The 14,123-nt window shown below is 47.9% G+C and overlaps 1 protein-coding gene across 1 annotated transcript in view; it reads right to left on the minus strand.

Moving 5' to 3' along the window:
- Positions 1-229: 229 nt before the first annotated feature.
- Positions 230-14,123, minus strand: part of MAP6 (microtubule associated protein 6) — a 50,680-nt gene continuing 36,786 nt past the window's right edge. Inside the window, exons 3-4 of the mRNA XM_014960615.1 lie at positions 13,756-13,952; positions 230-402 (exon numbers count right to left, since the gene is read on the minus strand). Coding sequence (XP_014816101.1) covers positions 333-402; positions 13,756-13,952 — 267 coding nt within the window. The 3' untranslated portion in view covers positions 230-332. The remainder of the gene's footprint in view (positions 403-13,755; positions 13,953-14,123) is intronic.

Raw genomic sequence — 14,123 nt, forward strand, 5'->3', positions numbered from 1 at the left:
CCATGAGTTATGGATGTGAATCTGATCTTTCTGTTGCCCGTGTGAACCAGTGAGACCCTTGAAACCAAGTGCCGTTTCCCAGCTATGAATAAAGGGAGAATTGGACCCGTTTTTTTTTCTTTCTCTGACTTTACTGAATATAAATGAAGGCACAGACATGCTAACTGCATTACACACAGATCCTGGTGACAGCAACTTCTCAGTGCTTGAGAGACAAGAGAAACTGTCATTCGACTCTGATCATCAGCTTTATTGTATGCCAGCCAGACGATACACATTTCATGCAGACTACACATTTGCTCCAGCCGCCGCTCGGAAGAAAGTGCTCGACTTCACGTGCGCTGGTCCTGCACTAAGGTACTTGGTTCTTGGTCTGTAGCACCAGTGGTTTTCTCAGGCGTCCTGGAAGCAGAGAAAGAGCATCATTGCAAAGCTGCCCCAGAGGAACGCACAAAATCGAAAAATGCCACCCCCAAGTTGGAATTTGCCCCGTGACACGTGGCTCTGCGGAGGGCTCCCCGAGCAGCCCGCACATGTTTGGTATGTCCTTAGGCTGGTTGGTGAGCCTGGTCCTGGTCCAAAACCCGTGGATGTCTGCAAAATTAGGAGGGCTGGAGCTCTTGGCTTTTTGACCAGCCCCCCGGGTTCAACTGGGACCAGGACCAGGCCCACCCACCAGCTATGAAAAATGATTGCCAATTGATTATAACCTGCATCGAACGAGCACCTCGATGTAAAATTGTCTCACGAAGAAGCAGTTTGTTTCCCTCAAGGCAGATGGTGAAAGGACTATAAAGCAGGGGAGCCGAGCTCTTGTGCTGCTCGGGAAGCACCCGGTGCCTGTTAAAACAACCAGCAGGAAAGCAAGGCCAGCTAACACATGCCAACCCCCATGTGAGAGCAAATCTTCTCCTCAATGCCCCCAGGAGACACCAGGAGGTGATGGTGGCACCAAGGCATTGGATGCCTGTTAGGATCAGCTCTGGGGCCATGTACCTGGGATACTCATGATGGGACCATAAGAAAACAAAGCCTGGGAGGTAGGGTAGATGCTGCTAGGAGCTCTGGATGGGTGCTGGAGGGAAGGTCGGGTCTTGCTGAAGTGCGGAGGGAGAGATGGGGAAGGGAAGAGCTGGAGGGAATGAGGGAATCAATCTTGATTAGGAGAGAGAATTAGAAGGAGGTTCTCCAGGGATGAGGAGAGATGTGTGATGGACGGGCAGGGATGTGTAAGGCTGCATGAAGCAGATGGAGAGGCAGGAGAAAACTGCTCAGCTTTGAAATGAGCAACTTTGCACAGCGGTTGCATTAAGGGACTGCGGAGATCTCTCCTTGTCCACCGGCCAGATGTTGGCTTTGTGTAGGGAATGGTTCCAGCCTGCAGGCTGAAGGAGGGAAGGAGAGGTTGACACCACGACCAGGAGAACATGCTAGTTACCATCTCCTTGGCCCATGAAACCAGCCCAACCCAGACACATGAGTCTAACCATCCCTGCCTGAGAGGCTCATGAGGCAGGACCATATGGACAACCCTGGTCGGGCAGCTCTTGCTCAAATACTCACCCTCATCCTGCCCTTTGTGCTTACAGTGAAGAGATATTTGGTGCCAGAAGCTGCTGGCAGAGGTCAGTAAGGCCTTTCCCCTGTGTTCCCTGTGTAGGAAAACTGAGGAGTCCTTCCAACGTACCAGTTTCTGTGGAAATATGGTGAGCCCAGCACGGTAAATCAAGGGATTAGGGGAAAGTGTAGGGTGGCTCCTCTTTGGAAAGATGCCCCACTGTCAGGACAGACCGGGCCATGCTGCTTATGCACAGACATCTGCTAGGACAGGACCATTGCTTGGTCTCTGGAGAAGGCTGGAGATGCCTGCACATCCTTGCCAGTGGAGAGCGTGCCCAAGGGCACTTGCACGTGCAAGCTGGGCAGGTTGATGTTGCCAGCAGCTACTCCAGATGCCAAACCATCCCCTGTAAGTATGTCTTCACATCTGATCTAGGAAGGGAGGATGTGGTAATTATGGGGCCTGAGCTCAGGTCTTCCTGGGCCAGTGCATCTGTGATGATGCAGGTTGTAGGTGGGTCAACGCCAGGCTATTCCCACCTCTTCCTTGGTGTCCAGCCCTGCTCTTGCTGCTGCCCTGTGTTTCAGAACAGGGTGTGAAAGCCAAAAATCATCTCTCCCTGGAGCAACGTAAACTGATTGAAATCACTCGCCATCAACACTTCCCTTAGCACCTGCTAGAGTCACCAGGAGAATTCACCCTTCTCAGCAGCCCTGGTGTGGTACCTCTCTGTTGAAGTATCCAAAAAACCGTTTTCATGAGTGTGTGCATCCTTCAGCAAGACCCAGCCTCCTGGAGGACAAAGAGGCTGTGTCCTATCCCCATCCCCTGGCTTCCTCCTTGTTTGCATCAAATACAGATAATTGTGTGATTGTCCTTCCCGGTAAAGCTCATTCCAGACCTGTTTTAAACTGGAAGGAGTGTGAGGGGGAGGAAATAACTTTATTTTCCCTGGGAATTGGTATCCAGGGACAACACAATATCGCACAGCTTGTCAGCAGGAGGAGAACAGCTCTGGCTATTGTCTGCAGGGCTGGTCCTGGGTATCAACCTTGGGAAGAATGAGCTGGGAGGGTACAAATCGGAGGGTTGAAAGGAAAGCCTGAAACATAACAAGTCCTAACACACAAACAGCAACATTTACAAATGATCTTTGTCTCAGCTGAGCGAGGAAAGAGTTTGGAGATCTTTGCCCTCAGGAGGGCAACCAGTGGCAAACTGTTGGGTTAGTTATGTGATGTGACAAGGTGAGAAATGCAGAAGAGATGAACTGGAGGTGACAGATCATTACTCAGGTTGTATCTGAGAGAGGGATGCAGAAAGAGTATGAAATTCAACAGGAATTTGTTTCCCAGAGGCAGCGCATGGTGTTTGGAAATAACCAATGGATGACCACCATAACCACATATAACACAGTCTCCTCTTCACTGGTCCTGGTGTAACAACGGGGAGCTAGGATCTTGTGACTTGAGGTCTAAACTTGTCTCTGACGATGATGGGCTCCAGCAGCATTACCCCATTCTTCACAGATTTGGAAGACCTTTTTGCAGCTCATCCTTGTCATCCAAGGATTCAGGTCTTGATGTTTTGGTGGCCTCACTTGTTCCTCTGTGGATTCAGGTCTTGATGTTTTGGTGGCCTCATATCAAAAAGATCCAATGACATTTATCTCTTCTGCAAAATTATCTTCACTCAAAGCTGTTCAACTAGTTGGGAGCTGCTATTCTGCAAAATTATCTTCATTCAAAGCTGTTCAACTAGTTGGGAGCTGCTATGAGTCCGTATAGACAGACCCAACTCCAGGCATACAGAAAATGAAAAGCTGCCTTGAAGAGCAGCTAGAAGCATCCTCTACCAGCAACTCAGAAACACCAAAATAGCCCCAGGCACATATAGCTGTGAAGTTTGATGCCAAAGGGCCATTTTTAAAAAAGAGCCATGAGAAATTTGTCCTTTCTTTCCCAGAGAATTTAGGTGAGGAGACGTCTCTTCTCTGTGGAGGAATTGACCTTTTGGCTAGAGCCCTCACCCAGGAGGACATTGGCAGGTTCATGTTCCTTAGAAGGTAAAAACTCATCAATTCTTGGGCAAATGCAATTAAAAATTTAGGTTGTAGGATTTGGTGAGTCACTTCTCTCTTCTGAATGCTTTATTGCACATTGTGCAGTGAGGTTTGCCATCCACGATAACAGCTATAAAAATATAAGTCCTCTTTTGTCCCCAGAAATGGCCTTAACATTGTACTTAATAACAGGTCTCAGTTACATGCCTTGGAAAAGGCCACGGCATTGAATAGTGGGGCCAACACTGTAAGTTACAGCAGGGAAATGAAGAATTTCAGCAAGCAGAGGGGTTTCTTTGGCTTGCATAGTTTGGGTGGGCACTGAAATGCACACCAGTTTGGGGCCAGCAAGGGCTGATGGAGAAGAAAGTGTCTGGTTGTGAAGTCTGACCTGATGCAGGTGTGAGTTGAGCAACAAGGAGCTCAGCACTTCCAAGTTTAAAAAACTGCTCACCTCCAAAGCAGCAGATATACAAGCATTTGCAAAGCTCTGCTAGCAATTCAGATGTTAGAAGACTTCAATGTACCTCCAAGGTCAACTAGGGACCTCGGTGGCATCCAGGAATGTTGTCCTAAATACTATTCAATCCCTAAAACTGTGAAGCTGAGACTTTTGGCTGCCGTTTTGAGTTGTTCTAGAGTTTTTTCACTCTTGGAGTCTAGAGTGTGGAGGAGGAGGCGGCAGCACTGTGAAAGCATGGCAGGTGGGAGCAGGTCATGGTGACACATGGGAAAGGATGCAGGGCCATACTTACACCAAGGGATCCTCTTTCCCACTACCTCTTTCCAGTATCTACACTGAAATGCTTAGAACCTGGAGATGTCAAGCACTACCCAGCTGCAGGTCCCACTTGTTCTAGATAAAACCTCCAGGCTCCTCACTGAGGAGGACTGGACCTCCCCACAAGTTTCGTCTCTTGCATAGTGCCACTGAAGGAAGCCCAGAGGACCGAGCACTGCTTGATCCTTCTCCCATCCATGTCCACAAACCAGCTTCAGTTTGGCATTGAGTTAGGTCTTCGGACCTAACTCCTGCAGATGGCCCATGAAACCAGACTGATGGTCATTCTGTGAGCTCAGCTCCTCACTCAGCATGATAAAGAGTCTCCTTTGCTTTCTGGCAGGGTGGTGTCACACTACCTGCAGTGAGGGTCACAGTAAGAGAAGAGGAACTGAGCTGCTCCTGCATCTTTCCATGGGTGTGTGGAGCAGCTGGGAAGAAGCACCATCTCCATATGCACAGATAGCTCCAGTCAGCACAGACCAAAATAGCACATTCAGGCAATAAATTAGGACAAGGAGGGAGCAAGGAGCCACCTGGGGCTTAGTTACAATTGGGTCCCTGCTGTACTCACAGGTTGAAAGGATCACGGGCAGGTCTAGTCCTAGTCTGGGGTGGAGGAAGAAGATGTTCAGGGCACCTTCTGAACAACAAGAAGCCTCCTGGGCATCCAGCTCTGAAACATGTCCTTCTGCTTCTTCCCCTGAGAGGTGCACCTGCTTGGATTTCCACTGACACACTTCTGCCCACGGTTTTCTGTATTGCGCTGGGAAATGCAGTTCCTTTAACATCAGCTGCTTCTGCTCTGGGTTACAAGATTTCTCCTTCCATTCTCCTCATTTGCTGCATTTGTTGAGCCACCTGCCAGCCCAGGACATCTCTGCAGGAAGCTGGAGAAAGGCCAAACTCTTTATCAGATGCACCAGAATTGCAAAGGACAGAAGGTCATGCAGCTCTGAATATGTCAGGCTCCTACACAGACAACAAAGCTTGTCTCTGTGGCTGTGAAAACCAAAAGGTACTGGGGAACAAAACATGAGCAGAGCCACCCCAAAAGACTACGGATAGAGCTGTGGCAGCAAGACCGACTGCTGGACTGGCCACGAGGACAGACAGAGAGTGCACTTGCAGACACATCTACTGAAGCCACACCAAGAAACGAGAGAGAGAAAGGGCAGTCGGTAGGTGAGGTATCTTTTATTCCAAGCAGTGAGCGTCATCGCACAGTACAGGCAAAGAAAAAGGTTTACAGTCCAAGAGAGACAGGACACGAGACAGTAACTTGTGGAGGACGGGAAGGAGAACATCCCTGGTAGAGCTGGGCATTTAAGACGACGTGGAGGGGAAAGATGCGGGAGAGGGAGAGGTGGGAGAAAGCACAGGGTTGGAGAAGCAGCTGAGGGACAGACATGGAAAGGCTGGCAGGGAAGATGGAGGGAAAATGATTTTGAAGGCAAGAAGGAAGAACAGCGTGATGGGCAGATGGGGTGGTGAGGGCACTGAAGAAGAAGCCAACAGGAACAGAGACATCTGACCAGCAATGAGACCTGGGGAGAGGGGAGGGAACAGAAGCAATAGGGGCAAAGGCATCCAGTGCCCTGAAACCCCAAAGCACTATCTATTTCATCAAATTAAAGGTGCCTTGTTGGCTCGTGTCCCTGCTGATAAATCTCTTGGCTCCAAAGTGGCCACAACTGAACTGGTCTTCAGCTGGGTACTAAACTCTGAACCAGACCAAAGAGCAGGTCATAGAGTCATAGAATCATAGAATCGTCTAGGTTGGAAGAGACCCTTGGGATCATCGAGTCCAACCATCTACCCTATTCTACAAAGTTCTCCCCTACACCATATCCCCCAGCACCACATCTAAATGGCTCTTAAACACATCCAGGGATGGTGACTCAACCACCTCCCATAGAATGGTTTGAGTTGGAAGGGATCTTAAAGATCATCTGGTTCCAACGCCTTGTCATGGGCAGAGACACCTCCAACTAGACCTCCAACGCCCTGTCATGGGCAGAGACACCTCCAACTAGACCAGGTCAGTCCAATGACCAAGGGCTACTCTTGGGATTTCTCTATCTTGACCATTGGGCACTGGCACCATCAAGTGCTCCTAGGTGCTGTTTAACTGATGAGGACAGACCCATCTGCCACAGCCATCGTGTGGCGAGATCCCCTCCATCATGTGTAGTGCAGGGTGCTCCTCAACCTCTGCTGTGACCCAGCTCTCCAGACCTCTCTCAGAGCCAGGCAGGGCACACAGGTCTCTGGTTACCCAAGAAAATATGGGAGGCCCCATCTTTGCTTGGGTCTTTGAGGTTGCTTCATGCCTCAGGCTAGGTTGGGGTGGGAGGTGGGCAGATGACAAAAAGGGGGGGTTCAGAAATGTTTGCCCCTTTCCATCTCTCACACCGTTGAATGGTTATTATTCCTCGCTGCTCCCACATATTGCTAAGATCTGTCACTACTCCTCATCCATCATTTTTCTGGTGGCTGGTCCTTGCCGTAGGTTTCTGCGGAGCAGAATTCCTGCAGGGAAAGCTGGCTTTTCAGAAACCATAAAGATGCCTTCAATCCATTAGCAGGCTTTTCTTTTATCCTTGGGCTCATGTTTCCTCCACATATCAGTCATGATTAGAGAGCTGTTTCCAAGGCACCCTGCAACAGAAATTAAGACTGTTTACAAGCAATCCAGAGCTCACGGTAAACCACCAGTCCTGAAGTTCTCAGAGCTGTGTTACCCCTCATTGCAGACCTCTCAGCTTGTGAGTAGACCCAGTGGCATTACCAGAATTGCTCCCAAACCAAGAAGGTCACATGAATAAGGGCAAATGGAAGTGGGCTGCCAAACCCCCAGTTGGATCAAACTTACCATGACACTGCTGGAAACGAGGAGAGCTGAAGCCCATGTCTGAACATCACAATATTTTCCAACTGTGCAAGAGACACGGCTCTTAGTGCCGAACATTGCCGTGTCATCACATTCATACCAGGGGGTTTCTTCTTCCTGTACAGCTCCTCTTCTTTATTTGATGTTGCTGTTGGGGATGGTGGTTGTCCCTTGGATGTTGGGAAGTACCATCTTCTGAAAAAGTCCCTTTCTCTCCTACACTGGCACATCTCTAAATAAACCCTAAATCCAAAGGATATTGTGACTTAAGGGCTGACACGTCAGCCGATGAAATATCCATACTCATCCTTTGACCTTGCTTTACCAGTCAGGGATGTAATAACGATAACTGAGGTTTTCAAAGGAAGCACAGAGACTGAAAAGTGGCAAAATCATTAAATCTCAGCCCTGTGCCCAAGGCACTTAAGCTCCCATCTGATGCAGGGAATGGGAGGCAGGGATGGAGAGCATCGGGCAGGAACCTCTTCATCCACCCATGCTCAAGTCGTCGGGGGTGTGTGCTGCAGCCCTCAGCACATGATGTATTCGAAAGAAACTGATTAAAATTGGAAACAGGCTGGCCAGCCTTCATGGGGCTGCTCACACCCTGTGCAACCAACGTGACATCTCTGCCAAGCCGCACTCAGACACTCCGTTATTAAGGGTGAGAAGCAGCCTTAAATTCAACATGCCAACGACATCTCTGCCAAGCCGCACTCAGATGCTCCGTTATTAAGAGTGTGAGAAGCAGCCTTAAATTCAACATGCCAATGTTTTTCCTTCCCTTCTTGTCCCCTCACCAGACACCAACGCTGACAATTAGGCATATTTTCACCCCAGCCAGTGCCTCCACAGTAAATGCTCTTATAAGACAAAGCATTTCATTTTTAGTAACCCACCTCTAGTGCTTTGCACAGATGTCACTCTCACAACAGCCCTTGGAAAAAAGTGGGCAGTGCCAGTCACTAATGACTTGGCAAAGATTAAGGAGTGAGTCTGTAACAGCGGGTTCAGACAGTGATGTTTAGACCAGGGAGATGAGGTCCCCATGCCTGTCATCAGCCCAGCAGGTCCTACTGTCTCTTAGAAATCCATCCTGCCCCTTCGGGCGTTCAGGCTTCGTGATGCTGAGCAAGTTCAGAGAGCAATAGGAGAGCAGGGGTGTGTTTTCCAGCATGGAGTGTGGGTGGCTGGGTGGATGGATGACCTAGATGGATCACCCATCCACGCTGCAGTCTGGAACAGACCCCATACCTTTGTTTCATGGGAGAAACATCTTGTTGGCCAACATGAATTGTCACAGATAAGTCCCGTCAACAACCAGTCTTTTAACAATGAGCATTTTCTCCAATATCAGCTGCAGAGGGGTGAAATGATAAATCCCTGGAGCTACAGCTCAGCTGAAACACTTTAAAGATCACATAGTTATGCGTGATGGATGAAGGGATGAAGCTGGTGGGGAAGGGAGAGGGAAGGCAGGGTGATATGGCAGGACATTGGAAAGCAGCACTGTTATTAGCATGTAGTCACGGATGGGATAAACTCAGAAAGTGATTTCTAAACCAGGCAGGGATGAGAAATAGCACCCAGAAATGGTAAGACAGAAAAGGGTCAGTGCTCCATGGAAATAAGCAGAGCTATGTTGGAGGAGAGATTTCAAAACACAACCCCAACACAGAAAATCTTCCCCAGGTGGGAGGGAAGTGAGGATGTTATAGGAATACTCATTAAAAGAGAAAACATGAGCAGAAAATCTTCCCCAGGTCATTGGGGATGCTATAGGAATACTCATTAAAAGAGAAAACATGATTAAAAATAAAAAATGCAGGTAGGAGCTTACAGTCTAATTAAAAGAAAAAAGAGATGGAACTAAGATTAGGGCTCACTGTTTAAAGTAAAATTGTCCCCTCGACCCTGCTTTCTTCTCAGCCATCATTTTCTCCAGACAGCAAACATTGTCATTTATATAAAATCAGTGCTTTGCACTTCCACAGACATTGGTAGCCGGGCTTGCAGCATGCTGGAAGTGCTCAACCCAAGAATTTGCCACCTCATCTCAAGGAGGATTTCGAGCCCCTTGACCCCTCTTATGGGCCTTTCAGGTGGTTTTGGGCTAAAGCAAAAGCTGTAGGCAGTTGGAAGAAGGTGTGTAATTAAGCAACCTCATCCAGAGCATCTCCCCTCCCTCCAGCTCTCCGTGGGGCTTGGCTTCTTCTCCCTGACCCAGCTCAAAGTGGACAGGAGCAAGGCTCAGCACCAACCCTCCGCTCGATACACCACATGTACAGAGAAGAAAAGCCAACTACCTGCTCCATCCACATGGCTTCAATGTCCATCTTCACATCTTTGCAAACGCTTAGCTCTCACGCCAGGCTAGTCTGAGGTTAGCAGCCACCTAAAGGGAGCCCGGCTGTGACAGCGCAGTTGTCCCCATGCCAGGGATGGAAGTGGTGGTGGCTCTAAGCAACACAAACCTGATTACGGTTGGAAGGGCGTTTCTTTCACTCAACTGTGCTTCTTATCGAGAAAACAAGATCAAGGAGGTGGTATTCGTCTTTAGCATTTATTTATCATAGGAAAAAAAACCCCTTTGAGCAAGCAAAGATCACAAGCACGTCACAATCAATTGGCTATACATTAATTTGTGTGTGTGTGTGTGTCTGTGTGTGTATTTGTGTGTGTGTGTGTGTGTCATTCTCATCAGAACAGCAAGAATGAAAAAAGCACCACGAGGAGGTGTGCTTAACACGTTACAAGAGACAATTCGTGATATGCAACCAAACCCAGGCCACAAAATATTAATTAGACACTTCCTATCTGCCTCCAAGAGGCAAGAGTTTGTGGAATTCATGGGAGCCACGTTTTGACACAGGACGCGTCGCAAATGAAGAAGCAGGTGATCGGTGTGCAAAGCAGTCAGAAAACAGGAGCTCAGTCAGCAGTTAGCACCATTTTGCAGAAAGGAGTAAACAGTACAATACAGTGAAGATGAGAAAGCAAGCAATAGACAGCATAGGAACTTTCACAGGGTAAAAAGCAAAACATTTTGTTTGTTTGGTGGTTTTTTTGTTTTTTTTTTTCCTTTTTACAAAGAAAGCAAAACGTATTACAAAATCAGCAGTGAGACAGGATCAGCAATGTGGTAGCTGGAAACACAGAACAGCAAGAGCACTCTTTCCCAGTGGGATCGACAAGCTCAGAGTCCAAAGTGAACTTGAAACGGCAGAGATTTGGTCTCCTTTCTGATAAACCTGAGTGGGTCAGATGGGTATAAAGTCTGTGGAAGGTAGAGCAATGCAGGATTTCACCCTGAGTTCCTGGCAGTTCCTGGCATTCAGTGCAGTGCTAAGCTGTATGCTTGGATGTATGCTGAGGACCTGGTGTGCATGGAGCAAAGGCCAGAATTCATATCCCTGTTTTGTTGCTGTCTGAGAGGGAAGTGCCCAGGCCCTACCAGTCTCCCAGTCTCTTTCTGCAAAGATTGAAACTTTCCAAGGATCGTTCGTGCCACGCAAAGAGAGGTGTCCAAAATAGGTAGCTCAATGGCCCTTGGAAAGCTCCTTCACTAGAGAGGGAATTTAGATCACTGGCTATCACTTCATACCTAGCTTTGTAGTTAGATGCCACCAAAAACGTCATGTATTAAGGAAACATAAGGCCGAATTCTGACCACTCACTGTGTATGTTTCATTCAAACGCCATGATGGATGCTCTTCATTGAGAAGAAGCAACCCTGAAGCCCTAGATGATGAGCGGTTGATGCTTCATCATGGAGATGCTTGGATTGGGTGGTCTGAGCATCTCAGTGATGTTCCTTGGGCAAAATTTGGTTACCCTTGAAGTCAAGGAATAAATTCCCACTGAATTCAAGGGGAAATGGTGGCAAGTGTGCGGTGTCTTTGAATGTGAAGCTTTGGGCCAAAAAATAATTGGAGGAGTCAATTGGCATGATACAGTGAGATTGGTGTGTTGGGGGTTACTGGTACCTGTCTACATGCCTTCCTGACATGTTCTGCCTGCTGTGACACGTCATCTTCACTCTGTTGCTATATCCTGGGATAGGAAAGGACGTTACTGAGGAGTGTGAAGATGGATGAAGCATCTAAATGCCAAGGAATCACACCAAGTCTTGGAAGCTCAGGCTTCTCTGGGCAGTTGTCCCTTGCGCGACGGGGTGGGAAGAGCTGTGAGCGGCACTCCTCTCCACCAGCTCAACGCAAGCCTTTCGCCGAGCTGCTCTGGAGACAGAGCTGAGCTTTGCAGGGGGGCTTCTGAGCACTCAGAAAAGCAATGGTCAATATGGACAGGTCAGCGTCTCCATGGAGCATGCACATCAAAAATGCACTACATTCGCAAAGATTTCCACAGTTTTACTTCCTGGAGGATTTCCCTGGTTTCCTCCTAAACGACGGAGGTTTAAATATATATATCTCTATATATGAATATATATTTTCCACATACACAACCTGACTAGCTCATAGCACACAGTTCTAACACAGCTAAGCTTGGAAATACACCACTGAATTCAGAACACTACACTTACTTATACTCAAAGCTTTAGGCTGTTAGCGCAAGCCAAACAGGACACATCACACAATACACTGAACTTGGCATTTATTCATTACTAAGGCCAGCAAATGTCACTACCTGTATACCACAGAGCTTTCCTCCTCTTTGGAAACGTTCTCCCAGCCTTGTAACCCTCCACTCATTTATGTTTCCAAAAGGACCCAATTCTAATGGGGTGAGACCCCAAAAATGGGACTCCTCGCCCTCCCGGCCCATCCCTTTTTCTATGAGATAGCTTCACATCTCTAAAATATCCTAGCAGCAAGACTTCCCTCGTTCAAACACCTCTACAGCAACACAGTTCTGATAGTCTCCTCTTACCCCACCTCCCTACACCTACCACTACCTCCCATCTCGCTCTTCGTTCTTCCCAATTGTCTGTTCTCTGAAAGGTTCAAGCTGGACTGTGTGGTAGGATAGAAATACTGAGCTGCCAAAAAGCATAAAGAGGAACCCTGCATCTTGACTTGCAGCTACTCCATTACAGGAGAGTTTAACAGCTCAGTTTGGTGGGATCAAGCTTAATCCTTATGTATTTTGGAACACAATCCAGGAGTTAGGCATGTAAATTTGGATTGGGACCACACCTCTCCCAGCTGCCTTTGACTCCATGACCCAAATTTTGGGGTGTGCAATGCCAGTCTGTTGGACCAGTTCATACTCCTTGACAAATGGTCCTGCTGTGTTTACAGCTTCCACACTGGTCTTGCTGGGCATGGGGATTTCCTAGAGTAGGAGCACAGTAAATAGAATTGAGACCCTGAGATCTTGCCTGGAGGCAGTCCGGGGATCCCAGCAAGTGGTTTATGGCCCTCTTAGGATGCTTACGAGCCAACATGAACTCCAACAGCTGGTAAAGTCAAAACAACGGGGGCTGACAGCTCTAGCCAACCTTGGTGACTCTTTTCTCTCTAACCCTTGGAAGGTCATGTCTGCAAACCAAACCTCTTTCTGAAATCTAGCTCTGTCTACTGGCACCCCAGAAGCGATGAAAGCAGACCAAGATTCAAAACAAACCAGGAATAACTAAAAAGATCCATAACCTAGGGGAAACAATAGGGAAGAACAGCCTGCCAATAACCTAGTCTGACCTGCTACACACTTGGGAAGTCTTCACTGCTCTCTGCGCCTTCCCTTACTCCTTTTTTTTTTATAAATCAAGTCTTTTTAATGGTGTTAATGGGTGAAGCTGCCTTGATGCAGCTAGAACTATACCCCCAGCTACCCTGGGGGAAGATTTGGCCCTTTATTCGCATGGGATCTCCTTCCCTGTTGTTTCTTGGAGCAAAAGTCCCACCGGTGTCACCAGGGGAAATCGCTCTTGGCCACATCACTGATTCTAGCAGAGTTAGGGCAGATCCATGGCATCACAAATGAACCTCTGATCCTCTCTGACTGCAAAACCTTTCACCTGCTGACACCAGTGGGAGATGGCCAAACAACGGCCAACCCCAAAAGGGCCTCATGGGATGACAGCACAGCCCCTCCATGGCTCAACAGGCACTTCCACGCTGTCAAAGCGTTGAAGGACCAAGCCTGAGGAAAGGGACAGGCTGTTGGACACAACGTCGGTTAATCCATCACCTTCATCTCCTACGACTCGGCTTGTGCATTCCCACGTCCCTCACTCTGTGCAGAGCCGTGTTGTGCAGGCAAAGCAGAACAACCTGACCTCAGAAACAAGGATTCCCTAATCCTCCTTGGAAATAAAACAGAAAAGCTTCTAATACAATCAGAACAAAAAGCAGATTAGAAGCCTCTAATTAATTTTGTGGCCTTTATTTACTCAAAGGAAAAAAAAAAGAAAAAAAAAAAGGAAGGAAAGAAAGAAGGAAAGAAAAGGAAAAAAAAAGAAAACAAGAAAGAAAGGAAAGTGCAGTGACATTTACTCTTTTGCCTCAGCCAGTTTATTGTTCATCTCTTTACTTTTCTCCTTGTCCTCTGGCTTTGCTGTGTTGGAGGTCTCGGCGCTCTTTTTCTTGGCAGCCCGGCCAGATGCAATCTGCTTGTCTTTGGCCTTTTTCAGGGGTTTATGGCTTGTTGTGGTCTTTTTTGGTTTGGAAGGCTTTACGCTAGGCTTTTCCACCTGCATAGAGAGCGACACGCAAAACGACAACACAGAGATGGAGAGAGAGAAAGAGAGACACAAGGACAGGTGGAAAACAGGATTTAGATCAGAAATAGCACAAATGTTACTTATCTACTCAGCTATGCCCTGTCACCAAGGGAGGGGAGCAGCTGGGCACGTGCTGAGTTG

This window comes from Calidris pugnax, unplaced genomic scaffold (genome assembly GCF_001431845.1).
Source record: "Calidris pugnax isolate Ruff unplaced genomic scaffold, ASM143184v1 scaffold270, whole genome shotgun sequence".
NCBI lineage: Eukaryota > Metazoa > Chordata > Aves > Charadriiformes > Scolopacidae > Calidris > Calidris pugnax.